General features: G+C 47.5%; 2 protein-coding genes across 2 annotated transcripts; one reads left to right on the top strand and one right to left on the bottom strand.

Moving 5' to 3' along the window:
* Nucleotides 1-349: 349 nt before the first annotated feature.
* On the bottom strand, nt 350-2,833 carry Prss51 (serine protease 51). Its single transcript, XM_021645606.1, has 4 exons — nt 2,814-2,833; nt 1,824-2,083; nt 809-951; nt 350-646 (listed from the first exon to the last, which is right to left on the bottom strand). Exons 1-4 carry the CDS (start codon nt 2,831-2,833, stop codon nt 350-352), a joined length of 720 nt encoding a protein of 239 aa, XP_021501281.1.
* Nucleotides 2,834-14,496: 11,663 nt separating this feature from the next.
* Prss55 (serine protease 55) lies at nt 14,497-23,456 on the top strand. The gene is made up of 5 exons (XM_021645604.1): nt 14,497-14,551; nt 17,579-17,771; nt 19,806-20,053; nt 21,804-21,946; nt 23,124-23,456. Exons 1-5 carry the CDS (start codon nt 14,497-14,499, stop codon nt 23,454-23,456), a joined length of 972 nt encoding a protein of 323 aa, XP_021501279.1.
* The last annotated feature ends 326 nt before the right edge of the window (nt 23,457-23,782 follow it).

Below are 23,782 nucleotides of genomic sequence, written 5' to 3'. Positions count from 1 at the left end.
GGGCATGAGTTCCAAGAAAGAAAGAAGCAAGTTGGAATGACAGAATGGGGAAAGACTCACAATGTATGCGGAGCCTCCTTCACAGACAGGGAAGGATAGGGTGACGTCCCATGGGACATTTTCAAAGATTTCCCAATCACACCCTCCCGACCCTGCTTTGAGAGGACATGATGTTTTTCTCTGGGAAACGTCCCCCCTACACTGACGGCACCTCTTTCAGCATGGAGATGGGGAACTAAATCTGTGGCTCACTCAAATGATGGAGAGACCAACATATAGTCAGCATTCATCAGATGCCTTCGTGAGGATGGGTGAGAACAGACTGGGCAAACAGGAAAAGGGTCAGAGCTTAGCAATTTGATTTATCCCCCAGCAAACATGACAGAACCAGTATTTGAGACCCCAAGCTTAGCAATATGGTGTAACGTGGAACGCAAGCCAAGGGGCTTTTGGAGGCTTTTGAGAGGGTGAGAGATCTGCCTTCCTTTTGTGTCTCCTCCAGGATCCATGGGATAAACCGAGCCACAGACACAAACACACCGGGCCTTCCCCTGAAGCCCGAGGTTACACCCCAGCTGAAGACACCCACTTGAAAGAGCCTCCGAGTCGCGAAGTTAGCACAGACCATGGGTGCCCCGCTGTCACCCTGAAAATAAGAAATGCAAGAAGTGCTATGTGTGAGAAGCCGCTGGAGCTACTCAGCAAGAGGATATGAAGGGGTGGCTAGTGGTAGGAGCAAGGGCCTCCCTCCTGGACTTCTGGGAACATAAGGAGGGTGGGGGGTGGGGAGAAGGGAGGGGCTGAGTACCTGGCACTGGCCGTTGGTGCTTGCCTCCTTCCAGGCACAGAGCATGTTCCTGGAGAGTTGACTCACCCTCTTGGCGCATGCTCTCCACTTAATCTGAACCACCCTCAGCTTCTTCAGGTGCATGTTTAAGACTTTAGTTGAGCCTGACAAAGTAGGGAAGCTAGCCTGAGGATGAGCATGCATTGGCCATTGACAGTGACAGGCCTATACACATCAGAGTGGAATTCTGGTGATTCACGGGTTCCTTTGTAGTGCAAGACCCCACTCTGTGTCATCTAGGTACCCCAACAAGTAGTCCTTCTGCCTAGAGGACTGAGGCTCTCTCCAGAAGCAATCCAGTCCCTTACACTATAGACACATTAATTTGTGGCCCCATCCTTTCTCCAAAGCTGTCTTTTGTCCTTGTGTTGAAGTTTAGAGCAGCCAAAGTGCTTTGGTAACAGTGGCCCACAGCTTGTCTTTGGCAAGCCAAGTGGAAACACTTGGAAGAGAGGACACATCTGGATACGCCATCTTGGGGGCGGGGAGATAACCACAGTGCTAAAGGAAACCGTGGCTTTCTCTCTGTACATTCTCCCCCCACCCAACCCAGGAGCCTTCCATGGGTGACCAGCCCAGTTCTCTGCAGGGAAAGGAATGGAGTCACGGTGCCCACTGCTCCAGGGACACCACCAAATGATGCCTATATCAGCAAATGGTGGACTATATGTGAAGCTAACAGAAGAGCGAGATGAACTGTTTTTTACGCAATCCATAAAGATGACCATTGTTCTCAGGTTTTGTCCCATGTGTTTACAGGGGACTTTGTCTACGTGATTTCATCCATTTCATCTACATGGCTTAGTCGAGGGAGGCATTGCTCTTACTCTGTGGATGGGAGAAGGTGATAAAAAAAGAAGGCTATGGGTGATGCCCCAGATTCAAAACTGAGTTCCCCCCACCTAAACCATCATTTTGCTTAGCACAAGTCAGGCTACATGTGAGCTTCGTACTGTCATGAAGGCAAGGTGCATACCATGGCCATGAGTAGATGCCCACTCTGCCATCCAGCACCGGTCCCAGGAGCTCTCCTTGTGTGGCAGGCAGACAGGAATTTTGACCTTATTGAATTGGACTGGCGTGGCAAGCAGGAGCAGGCAGAGGTCACTGTCAAAGAGGGGTGGCTTATAATCTTTGTGGACGATGATCTTCTGCACTTGTTTTCTCTCCAAGTTGATGTCGCTGAAAGTCTTGGCTCCCATGACCACAGTGATGTTTACTGCTACAACTTCTAACCTGAGGAATGAATACAAGAGCACCACGGCTGACAGTGGTTGGGGAGGCACATTACATCTACACATTTACAAGCAGTAGAGCTTACCACTAAATAGTACAGCAGAGTGGGTATGCTGTGGGAGCCTAGAGAGGCCAGGAAGGTCAGAATCAGGGCCCAGACCTAGGTGGATCTCTGAGTGAGTGAACCATCAGCTCAGGGGAAGCTCTGACCAACACAAGTTTAATGTACCCATTGAGAAAGGAGGATGTGAACAACTTGGCAACAAGAACCTTGGCTATTTTATCTACTGCTACATCCCTAGCACTTGAAAAAGTACCCAGTAGTTGTGCTCAATGAATGCACAATGAATGAATGAATCTAATGCAGTGTCTTTATATACAGGTGGTGGACAGGAAAAAGGAAGCCTACGCTGTTTTGTTTGTTTTTTTTTTTTCAACACTACAAGAAACAGCCAACTTTAGATATAGTTGACTAAGCCAAGCGGGACAACTAGATAGGAGCAAACTTCAGTCCAAAGCCACTGGGCACAGAGCCTATGACTTCAAAAGCTTCATATACCCACCAACGAGTGACTGTCCCAGACCTCGTGTGTACTAGATGCAGTGTAGATGAAGGTGATGCCCCAGACACTTACAGGGTTCTTGGGAAGCAATGTGCTGCTGTCAGAACCCACCACTGATGGATGATGGCGCCTCCACACAGGTGTTTCCCAAGCATCTGGATACTCACTTGCCACGGGAACTCACCATTCTGGACTTCAAGCAGCTCCCGGAACGGCAACCATGATGAGTTTGGGAAGGCAGGTCTGTGGCCACACAGAACTGATTTTGAGAGAGAAAGCAAGGAGCCATTGGTATGCAAAGGGCCCAGAGAAATCCTCACTCTGCATTCCCAGAACCTTCCCAGCTAAAATCAAGTGGCGTCTGAAGAAAACTGAATGAGACGGCCCACGGGACAGATCTGAGAGAATATGGCCAGTGCAGGGAAATGCAAATTAACAAAAATGGACCTGCCACAGAATCATAAAAACATACTGTATGTTTCTTAAAGGGTGTTGGAAGAGCAATGGTGTGAAAAGCAACAGAAGTCTCCCGGTTAATGCTGTTGCTTGATAGAATTGTAAATAGCTGTGAGTGACTGAGAAAGAAGTCATGTGCACACACACACACACACACACACACACACACACACACACACAGGAGAGGGAGAGAAAGAGAGAGATAACGAAGATGCAATACAGCAAAGCCACTTTGTGAACCATAATAAAATTTGGCATCCTTTTGTGGGGGACACCTGCTATAATTCTGTGGGAAGAGTACCAAACATCTGCACATCTGGTCTACCCACAGAACTTTCCCGATGGGGTGTATTCCAGGACCACAGAGCAAATGTTGCGTGAACTGACTTCTTACAGCCATGTAGCCCAATGTTTTCTAAATTGAAGACATTTTTATTTTACCCCACACCTTTCTGCTGCCTCTTTCAGGGTCTGGGCCTAGAAAGATCCTCTGTTCTTTTACAGAGAGGGAGTGAGGTGAGAGCAATATAGCCAGTTATTGATCTTGCCACAAGTCTGCTGTGCTTCTCGAATCTGGGCCCTGATCCTCAGAGCTTCACAGTAGAGAGCAATTTCATCCAGCCCAGTACGTCTGCATTGATTATTTGGTTATGGTCTCCTCATTTCCTAAGCCAAACTCCACCTACTGCTACCCTGGCAGTAAAGAGCTTTGGGTCTCTGGGTGAGATTTTATGTTCTCTGGATTTGGGTTAAAAACCTCCGATTCTGCACCTTCCCCTCCCCCACTGGAGCTCCCTCTCCGTTCCAGGGCATCCAGGGAGGAGGTGGCAGGCTTTCCCCCACCTTTTATTCTGGACTGGCCTGACACTAACCTTGGTGGTCCTGGGCATGTGCCTTGGATGCCATGAGCAGTGCAATTAAAAGTGGGAGCATCGTGTTGTCATTCTAGTCCAGCGCTGCCTGCCTTGACCATCCTGCCCGCATTGCTGGGCACCAGCACCAGCAGCTGCCACAGTTGGGCATCACAAATGCATGGCAGAGCCTGGCCTGGTGACGTCACAGTAAGGGCTGGGGTTAGAGAAGAAGAGCAGGTACAGCCTGACGAAGCCAAGTCCCGCTCCCAGTCCTTTCTCGTTATCAGTCCCTTTGCGTAGTGGCTAAGGGACAGTTGTGATGCTTTCTGCTGACCATCATATGACTATGTGCTCTGGCCCTGCCCCTGTCTCTGAGCACTTTGAGACACCATTTGTTCTACTGCGACTTCTGGCAATAAAGAGCTTGGTTATCTGGGTGAGATTTTTATGTGCTCTGAAATTGGGTCTCAAAAGTTCCGTGTGCCTTGATAGAAAAGTTCAGCTGTATCATGGGTGGTTGGAGGAGAAGAATCATAGTAGGGGCACTGTACCATTTCCATTCAATGATCACTCTGGGATGGTGGCAGGGGTAGGTCAGGCAGCAGAGTGCTTTCCCTGCAAGTGCATGGGCTTGAGTTCAATCTCTAGAGCTCCTGTTTTATTAACATACGGGGGTGGACATGGTGGCACATGCTTGTACTTCCAGCCCTAGAGAGACAGAGAGAGGTAGATCCTTGGAGCTTACAGGCTAGTCAGCCTAGCCTGGCCAGAACAGTGAGAGAGACCCTATATTTAAAGAAATATGCAGGGTCAGGGGTGGGACCTGGATACAGGACTCATCAAGAGCACTTGATGCTCTTGCAGAGGACGTGGGTTCAACACTCAGCATCCACAAGGAGGCTCACAGTGTCTGTAACTCCAGTTCCAGGGCATCCTATGCCTTCTTCTGACCTCTGAGAGAGCACTGTGAACCACATGGTACACATACATGCATGCAGGCAAAACACTCTTATACATAAAACGAATACATATATATATATATATATATGAATAAAGCCTGAGGAATGACACCCAAGTTTGCCAGCTTTGTCCACTAGCCTCCACACACGCCTGCACATGCACATGTACCATACACACACACACTCACATATACACACACACACACTCACATATACACACACACACATATACACACACACACTCACATATACACACACACACACTCACATACACACACACACTCTCTCTCACACACACACACATACATACATGAGTGCATACACAGAGGAGAGAGAGAGAGAGAGAGAGAGAGAGAGAGAACTCTGGATATGATATCGAAACATGGATGTTATTTGGGGGTGGGTCATGAAGCCAGAGCAGAGATGTTAGTGGCCTGGGGTCAGAAAGAGACTGTGGGACTGCAGAGAAACAACAACAGCTAGTGAGGTACCACGGCCACTGGCTCCACAGACCCTGATTCCACAGCCTAGCCTGGACCAGTGCAGACCGGAAGTTCAGGGGGTAACAGATAGTCCGGGAAAGGGTCCACCTGTGAGGTCGTAGGATGAAGGTGATACCAGGGACAAAGGAAGACTGAGACGAAGTACCCTGTCTGCCTTGATGATTAGTAACAGGAGGCAGAGCCAGAAAGGAGGCTGGAGATTTTAGGGAAGCAGAGGAGTTCCCGAGGTGGTGTTGGGTGAGAAGTGGAGGAGAGAGGATTGTCTGGGGATGGTGTTAGGTGAGTTCTGAATCTCTCCCTCCTCCCATCACCTCACTTCATCTCTCCCCTGTTCATCTTCCATCACTGCTCCCTCCACATCTTCATCCTTCTCACCAGCGTTTTAAGATGTTAGCTTTCCCTAACTTCAAACTGACAAAGTAAGCTGGTCCAGGGTGCTCCCCCTGTCTTACTGGAAAACACTGCTTTATACACTCGTATTCATCAACAGTCCTGTCACTCAGTGAAGGAGTGTCCCTTGACTGAAGGAATGAAGTGCCTACTTCAGAAACAGTGGTATGTACACAGTTCCCAAGTCATCGAAAAGCCTCTCTCCTTCCTCAAGGTCAAAGAGACCTGCCTAGATTATTACTCGCTCTCTTGCTGTGAAAAGATGCCCTTACAAATGCAACTTAAACAAAAACTTTTTTTTTTTTTTTTTTTGGCTCACAGTTTGAGGGTACAATCCATTGTGGTGGGGAAATCATTGTGTTAGCAACTTGGGGCAGCTGGACTCATTGCCTCCACCATCGGGAAGCAGAGAGAGATGAATGTTGGTACGTAGTGAGAATTTTGTAACTTTGGTTTCTTAAAAAAAATACAAAACAAAACACAGAAATGTGAGTCTCAGCATCTGTTTCAGTCCGTTGGGTGCAGCCTCTTAGAGGACAGCTGTGCTAGGCTCCTATCTGCAAACAGGGCAGAGTATCATCAATAGTGTCAGGGGGTGACTCTCTCCCATGGGTTGGGCCTTAGGTTGGGCTAGGCATGGGTTGAACGTTCCCTCAATCTCTGCTTTATCTTTATCTCTGCACATCTTGTAAGGCAGGGTACATTTTGGATTGAAGTTTCTGTGGGTAGGTTGGTGTTCCCCTCCCTCCACTAGGAGGCCTGTCTAGTTAGAGGGTGCCCTCTTCAGTCTTTATGACCCCTGTTACTAGGAGTCTCAGCTAGAGTTCCCCCCATATCCTCTCAGAAGCTCACCCTGTCATAGGTGTCCAGCTTGTCGCAGATGGCCCCGCCCACTGTTTTTCTTTTTTCTGTTGGCCCTCTGTCTTCCTGCCCCTGCTCTCCCCAGGTCTGATCTCCACCCTCATTTCTCCCTGAGCTCCATCTCCTACCCTGTTCCACTGTCTATTCTATTTCCCCTTCTGAGTGAGATTTAAGCATCCTCCCTTGGGTCCTCCTTGTTACTTGTTATCTTCTTGGGGTCTGTGCATTGTAGTGTGTTTATCCTGTATTATATTGTTAATATTTGCTTATAAGTGAGTACATACCATGTGGGTCTCTCTGGGTCTGGGTGACCTCACTCAGGATGATCTTTTCTAGTTCCATCAATTTGCCTGTAAATTTTATGGTTTCCTTGTTTTTAATAGCTGAGTAGTATTCCGTTGTGTAGATGGACCACTGTATTTTTTTTTAATCCATTCTTCAATTGAGGGACATCTAGGTTGTTTCCAGATTCTAGCTATTACAAATAAAGCTGCTATGAATATTACTGAGCAAGTGTCCTACAGATGCTAAGACTCACAGCCAAACACTGGGCAAAGCACAGGGAGTCTTGTGGAAAAGTTGAGAAAAGGAGAGAAGGAACTGGAGGAGACAGGGGCTCCACAGGAAGACCATCAGCGTCCAACCAGGGCCCAGAGGGACGATGAAGCACAAAAGCAAGGACCATGCATGGACTGGACATAGGCCTCCTAACACAGATGTAGCTTATGGGCAGCTCGGGCTTCATGTGGCTTCCCTAGTAAGGGTTGCTAGGGCTGTCTCTGATATGGACTCTTGCCAAGAGCTATTGAATTGGGGACATTCAGTAGGCACGTGAGCTTTCTGGAAGGTAATCCAGTATTTTGCAAGGTCTGTACCAAGATGCACCCCCAGAATTGTTTCCAGTCTCTGACACCCCTTCTTCATGTGCTTCTGCATCTCTCAAAAATCTGGCATGGTGTGAACTGTTAGTTTCTGGGTATTTACCCACTCTGATTGAACTAACTTCCTATGGGACCTTTATGAAGATGCACTGCTGTTCAGATGAATTAATTCCTGAGAATGGAATTTCTGATTTGATTCAAACAGTTTTAAAAGTTTACAGCTTCAGTAAATACTTTTATGGACCTCCAGATGCCTCACTAGGAGACAGGCTTGAGAGATTTGTGGCTTCAGATAAAGTTTCACTATGGCACCACACATTCTGGTATGCACCGTAAGTTTAGGCAAGTTGGTTTAAGCTTCCCATGAACCCAAAATATAATGAGACTACCAAGAAATGTCTAAATTATGTACAGACCCCAATGTCAAAATTGTCAAAATATACAAACTGTTTTGTTGTAATTTCTTATACCTTTTCAGCTTATGGCATAATATACATAATATACAAATTAAATATAAGTTTAATTTGTATTTTGAAATGAAAGACAGATAAAATTATTGTCCTGAACTCACTATAAACTAAGAGACTGGAAAATGTGTAGGAAGGTCAGTCCTAATTGAAAAGACACATATTCTTGTAGTTCTTGGACCGTGTTAACCTTTAGGCCTTTTCAACCTTCATCGTTCTGAACTCACTATGAACTTACGTAATGGATACATAGGTAAGAAATGTTCGGTTTTAATGAAAATACATGTAATCTGTTGTATTTTAGAATTCATCTGTTTCTGTGATTAATTGCCTTTTCATCTATGTGGTAATTCTTTTTCTGACATAGAAAGCTTTGTCTCAGGAGTATAAAAATTGCGACCAGACAATAAACGGTTGAAGCTTTTCTCTTGAATGCCTGTGTGTGACAGTGGTCTATTCTCTAGCTCTGTCTTATTTCTTATTCCCCTGGACAGTCACAAGTAAGAGGCTCAGGGCTCTCCATCAGCCCTATCAGAGAAACAGGCATACTTTAGCCTATTAGAGAGCTCCACAAAGAGGCCTATTTACAGATCAAAGAGCCTCCTTTTCCACTCCCTTGCATTTTTTTTTTTTTTTTTTTTTTTTGGCTAGAAGCCTTCACAGCCCCGGCTGCAGAAAAAAAGTGGTCAGTTTAAGTTTTCTTCCTTAGCCACAGCGCAGCCAGTCCCAAGTCACTAGAGAAGGGATCCTGGACTTCCTCCCCTCTCTCTTGTTCTTTCAGTTGTCTGTCATGATCAGTTGCCTGAGCCGTCAGCTTGTCCACCGAAGAGATAAATGGACCCTAAGACAGAAAGCGAAGACTGGATTCTGCAATCCTGTCCCAGATTCTCCCCTGGACCTGCCAAAGCTGAACCTCGACAGACTCTGTTGCCTGCTTCTTCATCACTTCCCCCTGGCAGGACTGCCTCGGAGGCCACAGGGGAAGAAGATGTGACTTGATGTGCTGGGGTGGTTTAATGTGGGGGTCTCCTTTTCTGAGGAGCAAGGGACTAAAAGAGAGGGAGGACCAGGAGGAGAGGAAGGGGCTACAATCAGGTGTAAAGTGAATAAATCAATAAACACACACACATACACAGAAATGTTATGGGAATATGTTTTCATTTTGATTCCAGGTGTGGGGATAAGAGGCGGCTTTTCACAGAAGGTGACTATAATTTGCCAAGCAGGGGTGTGTTTTTGCCAGCTGCAGATCGTTTCTGCGAGTATGTGATGTTTGGAATTCTGGGAAGTTTTCAAATACTTTTTTGTTTGTTTGTTTGTTTAAGATTTTTTTCTATATACAAGTACTCTGTTTTCATGCACACCAGAAGAGAGAATCAGATTTCATTACAGATCGTTGTGAACCACCATATGGTTGTTGGGAATTGAACCCAGGACCTCTGGAAGAATAGTCAGTGCTCTTAACCTCTGAGCCATCTCCTTAGCCAATTCTGAGAAGTTTTAAGAGGCTATATAAATGCTAGGGCCAGAGAGACAGGGTTGCTGTGGTGGCTGTTTGGTGGTTTGTTGCAGTTGGTCAAGTCATGCACAAAGAAATGAGAAGGAATTAGTTATTGTGACTTCCAAGATCAAACTTGCCCCAAGGAACTTGATGCCACTAATCAGCAGAAGTAGTCTAACAATAACTTCGACTCCTTTCACCTCTATCCTTTTCTCTCTCCTATCTAGTGTTAGGGGGTTAAAAGGGAAGAATTTATAGGGTGGAAGAAACCCACAAAGTAGTAAAAAAAAAAAAAAAATCCGGCTACCCTGGTGTTCAGTTTTCTTGCTCCGTTGTATTCAGTCTAGGATTCTAGCCTGGGAAATGGCACTGCCCATAGCTGATGCGGCTTTTCACACCTCATCTAACTTAATCTAGATAATCTCTCAAAGGCGACCTCATCGGTGACTTCAGATCCTGTCATTTGGATAGTAGTAGCCATCACACTGCCCCTTGCCCAAGCCTCTCGCTCTACATCCTTTGCCTGCTCTGTTTTCCCTTATCCCCAGGGGATAGCCAACACAGTCCACATCCTCGGTCTTACCATTTTGTCCCCCTTGTTAGATTGTAACTCAGGTGAGGGTAAGGGTCTTTCTTTCTTTCTTTCTTTCTTTCTTTCTTTCTTTCTTTCTTTCTTTCTTTCTTTCTTTCTTTCTTTCTTTCTTTCTTTCTCTCTTACATGCACTGCTCTTGGAATGTTGTCCGGTACTTATTAGGTACTTACTAAGTTGTTGGAATTGAAATGGTGGGGAGCACCACAGGGGACAAAGGGCAAATAAACTCTCAGCCTTCAACTGTTTATTCTTAATATCAGAATTCCCTTCAGCCTCAGTGCTGACCTCTCTTGGCTTTGTTGTAAAACACCACATAAGGCCACAAAGGGAGAATGGTTATTTTCTGGTTGGAGTCCTCCCTAAACCTTCAGACTGTTCAGGTCCAGTGGGTGCTGCTAAGTGAGAGATGCTTGAGCAGGCCCTAGGTACCATCCCGTACAGCCTGCACCCCTTTGCCTAGCTCACAGCTGAACAATGTATCAACTTCCACTGGCTTTGCTTACAGATAGCTCCTATGACCTGGGTTAGGACAATGGTTACCTAAGCTTCCTTTTCAGAATGTAAAAGTATCTTTTTACTAAGCTAACCCACCCTCATAATGTCAAACAAAAGCCTCTGATGGACCATTAGAGCCAGGCCCTCCTGTTCTCAAGCTGCCTTTCTCCCATTTTTGCCTCAAATAAAGTTTTGAATGTCTTATTCAAAATATGTGGCTTAGTCTCTTTTCTACTGCTTCCACACCAAGAAATCCCTCACTTCTACACCAGAATAAATAACACATAAATAAATAAGGGCCTGAGAAGAGAAATCTCACCAAGGTAGAAGTTGATCTGTGAATGGCCATAAGTAGTTTCATCCTGGTCCTATCATTGAGGGACTGTACTGTCTTGAGCAAGTTATTTAAAGTCCACAAGTGTCTGAGAACATTAATTAAAACTATGAGAGAGTCAGAGGTTGTCTGTCGAAAAGCAGCAGGGCTCTCAAAATGTGTCTGAGTCTCTTTTCTTCCAAGGAAGGGCTAGCCCAGCATAGTCTGGGGAATTTTTCTGCACACTAAAGATGACAGCAAATGACTTCACTACCTGGAGGAACCATCAGAACAAATCAGTACCCCATACCTGAGGTGTGCCTCACTTTGAATCTAAAAGCAGGAGACATCAAGGTGACCTCTAAGTACATGGATAAGACAAGTCAGAGATTATGATCTTTCACTGACTCCAAATGCAAACTTAGTGGTTAAACTTGTGACCAGGTCATAGATCTTTCTTGTCATTGTCAGAGCAAATGTGGCCACCATGACCACAGCTATCCTCTCCCCAGCTGGGGAGGGTATTAATACCAAAGCTCTGAGAGATGAAATACCTCCAGGTCCCTTAAGGGCATGATGGAAACTATATTTGGAGATGGGTGGTATGGTGGTTTAAATAGTTATGACCCCCAGACTCATGTGTTTGAAATGCTTGGCCATAGGAAGTGGCATGGTGGTACATACATTTAATCCCAGCACTCAGACAACAGAGGCCTGCAGATCTCTGACTTCAAGGTCAGTCTACAGAGCAAGCTTCAGAACATCCAAACTTAGGCACTGAAGGAAACCACCGAGAACAAAAAGCTGGTGAAGATATGATTGAACAAGGGGTCAATGTTCAGTCACAACAAACAGCAGGACTTGACAGCTTCAGCCATGAGGTTCTGGATTTAGAGGCAAAGGTAAAAGAAAGGGGTTATGGAATCTCCTTCTGGGACTAAAGCCACTGAGCCCAGGTGTGTGGCAGGGGTGTCCCTGCCTAGAGGCCCAGAGAAGCCATTGTGTGAAGCTGTGAAGATGAAACCTGGATTGCCTTGGGATGCCAGAGCCATGGGACACCTGCCAAACAGAGCTGCTAACAGGGAGTGGAATCAGCCCAAGGGTGAGTCGTAGTCAACAAAGCTGAAAGGAGTTGAAGATCTAAAGAACATTTTGACCTCAGACATGGAGATGCAGAGTTTGGGGGTTTCCCAGTTGGTTTTGGATCTTGCTTTGGTCCAGTATTTCCTCACTATGCTCCCTTTCTTCCATTTTGGAACAGTAAAGCATAACCTATGCCATTACATGTTGGAAGTATGTGATCTTCTTTTTTATTTTGCTATTACAGGGGATTACAGTTAAGAGATGCATGGCTCTCAGAAGAGACTTTGAGCTTTGGACTTTTAAGCAATATTGAGACTGTGATAGACTACAGGGGAACTTTTGAAATTGGAGTGAGTGCATTTCTGTATTATGTTGTGGCTACAAGCCTAAGGGAGTCAAGGAGTGGAATGTAGTGGTTTGAATAGATATGGTCCCCATAGACTCAAGTGTTGGAATGGTTGGCCATAGAAAGTGGCACTGTTAGGAGGTATGGCCTTGTTGGAGTAGGTGTGGCCTTGTTGGAGGAAGTGTGTCATTGTAGAAGTGAGCTTTGAGGTTATATACATCTAGGCTACACTCAGTAAAACATACAGTCCCCTTCTGCTGACTTGGGATGAAGATGCAGAATTCTCAGTTCCTTCTCCAGCACCATGTCTTCCTGCGTACCCCCATGCTTCTCTCCATTTCACCAAAGTGTTTAAAACAAATATACAAACCAAATCTTTATTAATATAAATATTTTGTTTCAAAACAACTCTTATGGATAAACATGATCTTACCATTTACTTAAGGTGAAAGCAAATTTGTGTACTAGAGAGATGGGTAAGTTTGCTTAGTTTCATATAAAGAATTAAATCTTTTCAGATGTGGTGGTACCCATCTTTAGTCCCTTTTCTCAGGAGGCAGAGGCAGATGGATATCTGTGAGTTTGAGGCCAGTCTGGTGTACATGATAAGTTTCGGGACAGACAGGGTTACACAGCAAGACTCTGTTTCCAAAAAAAAGAAAGAAAGATCTTGGGTTAACATTTGACAGAACATCTTCAATGTTTTTCAAAGTTGATCAATACAACATCATATAGACATGTAGTTCAAAATGACAGGATGGGTTTTTGTTTTTTTGTTTTTTGTTTTGTTTTTGTTTGTTTGTTTGTTTGTTTTTTTCAGAAGTCGTTGGAGAGTCTGTCCTGATCCCAAACCAAAATTCACTGAACAATTTTTAAAACTCAGTATCTTAAACAGCAACTTTCAATAACCAAATACTCTAGCCCAACACAACCAAAGATATCCAAATTTGATACTTACATGCAGAGGAACGATGGTAGGAAATATTAAAGCTCTCTGTTTCCCCACCATGAAACTGTTTCTGCAAGAGCAGAAAATTGTATGTGCAGTAAAAACACCACAGTGTGTGACACGCAGTAGTCTTGGATCTGAGTTTGAGGCAGTGCCTGTTGACATACTGTGAAACACGGCACACTGTAACGGGAAGCATACATGTGTTCAAAACCACAGACACCATATCAAGTCACAAGATGACACACAGCGAGCTCTGCCAGAAACACCTCTTTTATTTTCATTCACTGTTGCTCAGGTCTTCAAGCTCCCACATAGTTACGTGACCCTCCATAAGGGGTCATGACAAGAAGCCGTGGTCTATTGAGACTGTACGCTATGGAACCCAAGTGGCTGTGTCCCATGGCTGTGCTTACACCATCTGTTTTTCCATCCTCTGGGACAGGAAGAGCTGAGGAAGACCTCCCATGTTGTGGTCATATGGAGTATGTATTTCAGGATTCCCCAGAGAAATATAACCAATAGAATGAACACATATGTATCAAAAATTGGACTGTGGAAGCACAAGCCCGTCTTCCCAACATTCAGGGCAGGCGAATCTCTGTGAATTTGAGGCCAGCCTGGTCTACAAAGTGAGTCCAGGACAGCCAAGGCTACACATAGAAACCCTGTCTCAAAAAAAAATGGGTTTATTAGATTGACTTCTATAATGTGGGCTGGGCAGCCCATCAATGACTATTTACACACCAGAGAGGCTGAAAATCTGCTATCTACTTATTCTACAAGAACACTGTCTCAGAAATGCTAATCTACGACCTGATCTGGCAGCCAGTTTGCAAGCCTCACTTTTCTTTCACAGGTATGCCCCAATGTGAGAGGCGTCCCAAAAGGGAAACTCGTGAACCTTAAAAATAATCGGTTACAACAAGACCAAGCGTCCACAGAGGGCTGGGTAATAAGGATGGGAGTTGGGCTAGATGTAGGGGAAGTTCCAAGGAGAAAGTCTTCAAGGATGAAGTCCTGGGTGAGCCATCACAGAAAGAAAATGACTTCAGAGGAGTCTTCATGACTTCAGGTGAGTTCTCAACACAGTCATTATGACATCGGTAGCCTGGCCAACTTCAGGAGTCTGAGCCGCCAGCTGGCACCATTCACACAGCCCAGCCTCCTAGCCTCCAGCACACAACACAGCCAGGGCCATGATCCTGCCCTCCATTCTTCTGCTTCTTGCCCACACCCTGGAAGCAAGTGTTGGTATGTGGACTCCTCTCCCTCTGGCCAGAGCTGCTGACCCTAGCAGGGCCAGCCAGGACACCTGCTCTCCTCGCCTCCCTTCGTCCTATCAATATGTGGTGAGCATTAAGGATGAAGAAGACAGAGAACATGACCTATGAGTTAGCTAACGGGCCACCTGAAGCTCACCTCCGAGAGCACATACCCCTTACCAATCCCTCCCTATCTAACCCTGGAGTTTTGGCTTGGAAAACTAAACTTCTACCTCACCAATAGCAATGAAGATGAAAGTGCCCAGAGCTTGGGCCAGGAAGTAGCCAAGTGACTTAATGTGGTTTTTCTTCTTCTTACTGTTGCTGTGATAAAATACTCTGACAAAAGCAAGTTAAAGGAGAAGGGATTTATTCTGGCTCACAGTTCAAACTTAGAATTCATCGTGGGTGGGAGGAGCGTGGGTTGTTGGTCATATCCCATGCACAGTCAGAAGTCACAGACCCATTCTCCTCTTGTACAACCCAGGTTTATCTTATAGCTTCAGGGGAAGTTAGCCCAAAGCCACTCGACAGGGACACAGCATGTCCTGACTTGCAGCAGTCTGAGCAACACAGAGACCACCTTCTGGCACCCTTCACATTGCCTCTGAGCAGAGCCAGGCTGTCTCCCTGGCCTTCAGAGTAGTCTGGGGCCACCCCCATGGAGTAAGGCATAGGGGCACCATTGGCAGGACTGGTCCCTCTGGGGTCCAGTAGGAAGAGGCTCCGAGTTGCTCAAAGGACTCCTCACTGTGGGAGCCACTGACGTTGCCTCCCTGCTTTGTGTCCCAGCTGATTCCACACTGTCATTGTGGGGTGTTCTCAGGACCAAGGATGTAGACAGCGGGATTTGTCTGCCAAGTCCCATGGGGACCTGAGAAGTCCTGAAAACAATGGGGGCTTGAGGATTTTGCTCTGTGCCAAGCACTTTGAGGGATGCTTCATCATCAGATTTGATCCACAAGCCAGCCTACTGGGGTGGAGTGCTTGATGCCCATTTGAAGAATAAAAAGAGAGGAGATAAGCGAGGGCAAGTTGTGTTTCCTCCAGTCATTGGATAAGGCGAGCACAAGCCAGGATTCAGCCTCTGCTGTCTGCCTAGAACCTATGCCCTTCGCAAGCTCTGTCACTGAATCAGAGAGGAGCCTGGAGCAGACACTCACCCCTCAGCCAAGCCTCTCTCTGTGGTCATCTTCATATATTTTCTCCCACACTTGTATATCCACCTTTTAGCAAGATAAATCACACAAGTCTCAAATATGGTTTTTTTAAGTTATATTTTAATTTAGTGTGTGTTCAAGTGTGTTGTGAGTGTGTATGTTTTTGAGTGTGTAAATGTGTGTGAGTGTATGTGTGTGTGAGAGGGTGTCTGTGAGTGTGAGAGTGGGTGTGTGCGCCTCACAGCACACAGGCAGAGGTGAGAGAACAGTTTGTGGGAGTCAATTGCCCCCTTAGGCCATTTAGTTCCCCTGAGGTGAAACTCAGATGGCCAGGCTTAGCAGCCATGTCTTTACCCACTGAGTCATCTTATTTAATCCTCCAGTCTGATTTTTTGTTTAGCTTCTCTGTATAGCCCTGGCTGTCCTGGGACTCACTCTTTAGACCAGCCTGGCCTCGAACTCAGAGATTCTCCTGCCTCTGCCCCTCAAGTTTAAATCTGATTTTTATCCTGATCTTTTCATTCAAGTTTATATCACGAGAATCCCCCCCATCCCTGTACCATTAGAAATGCCCCCTGAGCCTCATTTTCATGGCTGAGAAATAGTTCAGGGCTTAGATGCCATGACACCAGCTTGTCTTCCATCTGCTGCTGTCAAGACCCCCATTGCAGGGGACATCTTCCAGTATGCAGATTTTCCCCTTAAGATGGCGCTAGCGTAGAATCTTCTGGTTGTTGAGTGCCTCAACAATGACAGACGTGGTCCCATCCTTAGGACACTTCAGCAAGACAAGCATGCCTCTCTCTCCACCTGGAGCTGGCATTCCGGGTCAGCAGCAGACAGAAGCACTCCGAAATGAGCTGATATCACTGTAATGCGGTGGAGACACCTAAGGCTGCCTAGACAATGAGGAATGGCCAGGGCGGGGGCCAGGTTGGAGGAGGCTTCACTGAAGAACTGACTCATGGGGGGGGGAAGCCTAAACAAAGAGAGAAAGCAGGCAGTCCAGGCGAGAACATTCCAGGCACAGGTGGCTGGGCTTTGGGTTCGGTCAGGCCACTGACCAGGCTGTGTCTAGATGTCACTACAGTGTAGATGTATGGTGAGCCCTGGGAGTGTGTTTGGTGAACAAAAAGAATTTGAAGACCAAAAGGCCCTTAGGTATTGTCCACCTTGTCTTTTGTGACGGTGTCATCACTGGCCTCGAATTCACCGTGTAGGTATGGCTGGCCGGCCAGTGACCCACCAGGGCGATAGCTATCTCTGCCTCTCCAGCCCAGATGTTACAACCAAGCTATCACACCTGGATTGCTTTTTTTTTTTTTTTTTTTACGTGGCTTCTTGGGGGTCCAACTCAGGCCCTTGTGCTTGCATGGTGAGAGCTTTGCCGCTGAGCCATCTCCTCAGCCCTGTCTCTGTTTTCTGCATTGCCCTTATGCCGACAAGAAGCCTACGCCGCCAGCCACTCAGTGGTCAGCAGATTAACTAACTTCACCCTCGAAACCTCTGCTGCTTTAGAAGGGAAGATATCTGACAGCGCTACGACACAGTTACGAGACCTGGTGTATACCTCTGGTGGTCAGTGCTCTGCCCGCCACACCGGAGTTGGCTTTTGAACACATTTCCTTCCGGGTTCACTGGGTAGAGATAGGCTTGGCAGAGCTGCCAGCCCGAGAAGCCGTGCAGGGTGATGAGGACAGAGCCAACACCTTCAGCCCACACTCAGAGCCAGGGGCTCTTCCCTACCACAGCAGCCGAAGCCCTGGTGTCCTGGCCTCACAGTACAGCCAGGGACATCTCCTCCCATCCTAGACCCTGCCAGACGCTGACTGAAGCTCTGTTCTCCATTTCTGCAGAGTGTGGCGTGAGACCCCTGTACGATAGCCGAACTCGCCACTCCAGGATCATAGGCGGGCAGGAGGCTGAGGTGGGTGAGTTTCCATGGCAGGTGAGCATTCAGGAGAACAGCCATCACTTCTGCGGCGGCTCCGTTCTCAGCAAGTGGTGGATCCTCACGGTGGCCCACTGCTTTTACTCTGAGGAGGTGTCGTAAGTATTGAGGGCCCGGGTTGTCTGGGGGTGGTGTGTACTCGGTCACACCAGGCTGTGAGAGGGATTCTCAATGTGGTTCCCCCTTAGATAGACAGGAGTGAGTCCCTCCTTCCCTCCAGTCTGCAGACTCTAATGCAACTGGCTTGAGACGGTGCCTGAGGTCACCACTGTCCCCTTCAGGACCTGCAGCTGCTGCAGCCCAATGCTTGCCCCTTTGCCTCTCAGCAGCTCCTCGGAGGAAGTTCTACTTCACACCAGGCCTCCTTGGCTATCTGTCACCCTCCTTCTTGACTTCTTATAGAGATTTCTTTGTCCTAGGCTACCAGTGGGCACCTAGCATTGGCTGACAATTACTCATGCTTTGCTAGGAATTTGCTTATATACTAATTCATTTGACTCTACAATGACCTTTGGAAAGAGGTAAAAGAAATTATTTTGTAAATAGGGAAACTGAGGTCTGATGAATGTATATGGCTTGCCCAAGTTCATGTCCAGTAGACAAAGGCAGGAAGGAAATTCTGGCTTTTAGCTTCACCTCCTTCAGAAAGTTCAGAGACCTGCAGGAAGGGGAGGCATAGCCAGCTACTAGGAACCTGAAGACAGAGGAACACACATTTGAGGCCAGCTTGGGCAATTGAGATCTTGTCTCAAAATAAATAAAAAGATACAATATAAAGTGGGGTGGAATGTGGTAGGGTGTTTGCCAAGCATGTTTGATGTCATGGGCACTATCTGCAGACCCACAAGTGTGAGGGACTCATCCTGACAAAGCCAAGACCGCTGTCGCTCCTGCTCTTGAGACCTGGTTAAGATAATTAAGAATCCTATGACCATCTTTCCTGACAGATTCTTTTTCTTTTCTGGAAATCTTTGTGTGGCCAGTAGAGGCTCCAGATGAAACTCTGGTCCTCGTTTCAAGATGGTTGGTAGATCTAATGACACGAACAGTGACTGCTGCTGTGTGTAACGCTACCTTGCCTCTCTGACAGTTGTTTTGTTCTGCCAAGAGCTCCTCTGCGGGTGTTTGGTTAGGGGTTACTGTTGCTGTGGTTGAACACCACAACCAAAAGCAACTTGGGGAGGAAAAGGCTTTATTTGGCTTACGCTTCCACATCATAGTGTATCACTGAAGGAAGACAGAGCAGGAACTCAGACAGGGCAGGATCCTGGAGGCAAGAGCTGGTGCAGAGGCCATGAAAGGGGGCTGCTTATGGGTTTGCTCCTCATGGCTTGCTCAGTCTGTTTTCTTATAGAGCCCAGGACCATCAGGGATGGCATCACCCACAATGGGTCTGGCCATCCCCCACAATCCCTAATTAAGAAAATGCCCCACAGGCTTGCCCACAGCTCAGTCTTGCGGAGGCACTTTCTCAGTTGAGGTTCCCTCCTCCCAGATGACTTTTGCTTGTGTCAAGTTGACATGAAGCTAGCCAGCACAGGAGTGCTCTTCAGAGAGCGCAGAACTGAAGCCCACTTCTGTCTGCTCAGCACTAGCGTCCCATTCAGGCCTGGGCACCCTCCGGACACAGGTCTACTCCCTGCCCTCTGTTAGGGTCCGAATGTGACAACACAGCTTGTCTCGCATGCTGGGCTCCAGCTTGTGGTGCTGCTTTGGGAGGCTGTGGACCTTTCAGGGGTTGGCTCTAAATGGAAGAAGTATATCACGGGGTGGTAGACATTGATAACTCAGCCAGCTTCCAGCCATAGATTCAATTTGCACCTGGTCTACACAGATGTGAGCATGCAGCCTTAACCCCCCACCACCACCAATACTGTGCCTTCTCTGCTGTGAACTAGATCTTCAGCTGAGCCCAAGGAAGCTTCCCCTCACTTATTTTCTTGTCAAATGTTTGACCCCCAACAACAAGAAACATAGCTGACATGGTCTTTAAACCTTCTGAGCAACTGCCCCAGTAGGACAAGTTCGAAAGGCCTTTAGAACTATGTTGGGTTTAATTTTCAGACCCATTGGCTTCTGTTCACTCAGGCTTCCTTTCTCCTTCTTCCCTCCCTCTGGTTCTGTGCCACCAGCCCAACAGAACTGACAGTCATAGTGGGAACCAATGACTTAACTACTTCACCCATGAGAATGCGGGTCTCTCACATAATTCGGCACAAAGACTTTCAAAGACACAGCATGGACAATGACATCGCCTTGTTGCTGCTGGCCAAGCCCATCCAGTTCAGTGACCTGATAGTGCCCATCTGCATGCCTCTCCAGCCTGCCCCTTCCAGATGGCATGAATGCTGGGTGGCAGGATGGGGCATGACCAACTCAGGTATGTGATTGCCCACAGCCTCATGGAAACCCCTGGGGCAAGAGATACAGGATCTAGGGAAATGGTGAGGAAAGACATGAAACAGTGAGAGAGTGGTGGAACGGCTTTCGGTGGGAGGGAATCTCCACACGCTGGGTTCTTGGGAGCCTCCGTTCATCCTCTTCTGGGTTCCAGAGAGATGCTTTGGGTGAGACGAGAGCTCTGAGCCGATGCACGGGTGCAGTAAGCCCAACATGGAGCAGCTGTGTCTGTGTGTTAAATGGAATTTCAACCACCATAGTTGTTTACAGGCCTCTCCATTCTAGTCTTAGTTTTCACCCAGGACTGCCTCCTACCTGGTTCCTATAGGCTTTCATGATGCCCAAACCCAGGCTGTGCTTCTGATGATACTGGAGCGTTGCTCGGCCACTCTCAGAAGCGAATCTGTTCTCACTTACAGTGTCAGGCTGTTACTTGGTCAGAATAGGAAGCATGCGTGGAGCAGAAGGTATGAGTAAATTCCTGCTGCACTGTCCCCAAAGAATGCCCCTGCACCCCTGCCGAAGCAGAGCGGTTGATAGGAGACGGATAGGAACCACACAGCCAAGCCTCGGGCCCATGAAGATGCCTTGTTATGAGCTGAGCTCACACGGAATTTGGCTTCTCTCAGTAGCTAGCAGAGGGACACAGGTAGAGCATGGCTGTTGGCTCCAGACAAGACGTAGAGGTGGTGAAAGAGGCAGATGGTGACCTGCAAGGTCCAAGCACTCTGTAAGGAAAGTGATGATGGACTTCTGTGATTAGAGCTGAGGAATCCAGGCAAACCCTTGCTACTGTAGGCCAGGCTACTTCTCCCTTTCACCCTTTGTACTAATTGCTCTTGCGTAGGAGTAAAATATCTCCCAGAAACATATGGGAAGAAAGATTTTATTGTTGTTGTTTGGGTTTTTGTTGTTGTTTTGTTCTGTTTTGGCTCACAGTTTCAGGGATCTTGGTCCACTGTATTGGGAAAGGCATGGTATAGCAGCTCTGATCCCAGGGGTGGTAACGTGGGCCAGAGACTTCCCACACTCCAGTAGGCCGGGAACAGAGAACAGGAGGGGACCAGAAACCAAGACTCCCCTTCAACGGCCTGCTCCCAGAAACCTACTTCCACCAGCTAGGCCCCACCCACGAAAGATCCCACAGCCTCCAAAGCTACACACTGCTCTTGCAGAACATCCGAGTTCCCTTCCCAGCACCTGTGTTGAGAGATTCTCAACTGCCTGTTAGTCCAGCTCCAGGGGATCTGATGCTCACTCTCATGTGCCTGTGCATACACAGATGCATACACATAATTTTTTCAAGTTTAAATCTAAAAGGAATATATATAATATATATTTACCATGGTGCAAATGGGTTTCCAATGGTGCTAGGAGTGGAGGGCTGTGGGATAATCATAATCACATAATAAGCAATAGTTATGGGAGTTGCTGTGGAAGTCTCACTCCTGTGTTTTCTGGGGAAGTCAAATCCTGGAGCTTGGTGGAGTCAGCAAGGAAGAGGACCAAGGTTCAGAATGAGAGGAACACGTGTAGGAGGTGGGGTTGGTCAGAGAAGCTCGGGTGACGATAGCTCAAGCTACGGGCTCTCTGAAGGCTGTGCAGTCTGGGTCTGTGGGCATCATGAAGGGGAGAGTCTTCTCGGCCTGTGTGGGAGGGTATGAAGCTGTCTCCAGTCCGCAACCATGCTTCATTATCTCCCTGTCCAATGCACTTTCTCTCTGTGCCAGATGACAAAACTTCTATGAAAACCGACCTGATGAAGGTGCCCATGAATGTTATAGATTGGAAGGAATGCTCTAAGGTGTTTCCAAAGCTTACCAAAAACATGCTGTGTGCGTCATATGATAACGGGAGCTACGATGCCTGCCAGGTAATGAGGGCGTAGCAGCCCCCCCCCCCCCCGCAGCTCCTAGGCGTTTCCCTTGCAAGAGTGTCTCTTCTCCCCTGGGAATAGATTATTACTCTAGAGGGCAGGCTCGGGAAAAGGCTCAGTCAGTAAAGCGCTTGCCACGCAGACATGAGGACCTGAGTTCGGTCCCCCCTAAACCCATGTGAAAAAGCCAGACATGGTGGCACACACTTGTGTTCAGCATGGAGAAGGCAGAGACCTTCTGGGGCTGGCAGGCCAACTAGGCTGACAGGCAAGTCCAGGCTGGTGAGAGACACTGTCTCAGAAACAACAAGAAAACAAGCGAGCAAGCTAAAACCAAAGCAGAGGTCAACGGTAGATAACCGTAGACACAATGTCCAAGAAATTGGAGCTGAAGTTGTCCTTTGGCCTCTGAAGACGCTTGAACCCATGTGTACACTTGGAAGCCTTCATATGCATACACACACACACACACACACACACACACACACAGAGAGAGAGAGAGAGAGAGAGAGAGAGAGAGGACAGACTCCGAAAAGCACATGGACACAGGGCCAAGGCAGAGATTTCAAAGTCTTCGTGTGGCTTCTACTGTGTGTCCACACTGTAGCCCTTACATTGTCAGCCCACCTGAGAGTCAGCGTGTGACAAGTCTACAGAAGTTTTCTGGTCTCTGGGGACACTAAGTCGATAGGATTCTATCACTCTTTTTACCTGCCTCTGACTCTCTGGCACTGGGATTGCAAACGAATGCCACCATGCCCAGCCTGGCCTATTAATGTAGCTTCTGGGAGGCGGAGTCAGGTCCTGACTGAGTCCTCTCTCCAGCCCTTGTGTACTTTTCTTCTCTGCCCTTTTCAGAGTCTGGTTTAAAAAAAAAACAACAAAACCCTCATGCTTTACATCCCTGGGTCATTTTTCCTTCTGCCTGCCTGTCTTCTGTGCCCTCTCTGGAGTTTCTTTCTCATCAGGCCCTCTCTCTTTGATCTCGCTCACCACTGGCCTTTTGTGTTGTATCCTATGCCTCCACAAACTTCCCATTGGCAGCACACTTCTTCCACGGGGGCCAGGAAGGGGTGATAGCCTTGGTCAGTGGTAACAAGATGTCTTTGATAGTCTGTCTCGACAGGCAATTGAAGATGGACTTACTACTGAGCTGTGTTCTCTGCCCCCACAGGGCGACAGTGGGGGACCGCTTGTCTGCAGCACAGAGCCTGGGACCAGGTGGTACCAGGTGGGCATCATCAGCTGGGGCAAGAGCTGTGGACGAAAAGGCTCCCCAGGGATATACACCGAGTTGGCGAACTACACCCTGTGGATTGAGAAAATAGCCCAGGTAGAGGGGAAGCCCCTGGATGTTAAGGGTCTTCGGGTCCCTGTCAAGAAGAAGAAGAAAAACAAAGGGCGCAGCCAGTCCTCCAAATGCCCAGCACTGGGCTTCCCCCAAAGCAGGCTCCTGTCCTGTCTTTTGTCCTGTGCGCTGCTCAGAGCCTTGTCCAACTGGGAATAAAGAGGTCCGTTCTCAGAACCCTGGCAGGTGTGTGAGTATGTGCTTTGGGGCTTGCTACGAATATGAACCAACACCGAGGAGCTTAGGGGGTGAAGACAGAAAGAGGAGGACCCCAAAGACAGGCTGGAGCCCTGGCTCAGTGGCTGAATTGCAGATATAGGCAGGTGGAATGCACTGTTGACAATTCACTCTGGAATGAAGCTGGTTGCCGTTCTTAATCACCTGCCAGGTTCAAGGAAGTTTCTCACGGGAGAGGCCTTTTCTAGCTAGCGATTTGTTTGGATGGTAACTCTGAGTCCTTTCACTCCTCCTATTTGACCCTTCCT

Source organism: Meriones unguiculatus, chromosome 9, assembly GCF_030254825.1.
Source record: "Meriones unguiculatus strain TT.TT164.6M chromosome 9, Bangor_MerUng_6.1, whole genome shotgun sequence".
Classification (NCBI taxonomy): Eukaryota; Metazoa; Chordata; class Mammalia; order Rodentia; family Muridae; genus Meriones; species Meriones unguiculatus.
The sequence above is the reverse complement of the archived record's forward strand: the minus strand, read 5'-3'. Positions and strand labels throughout refer to the sequence as shown.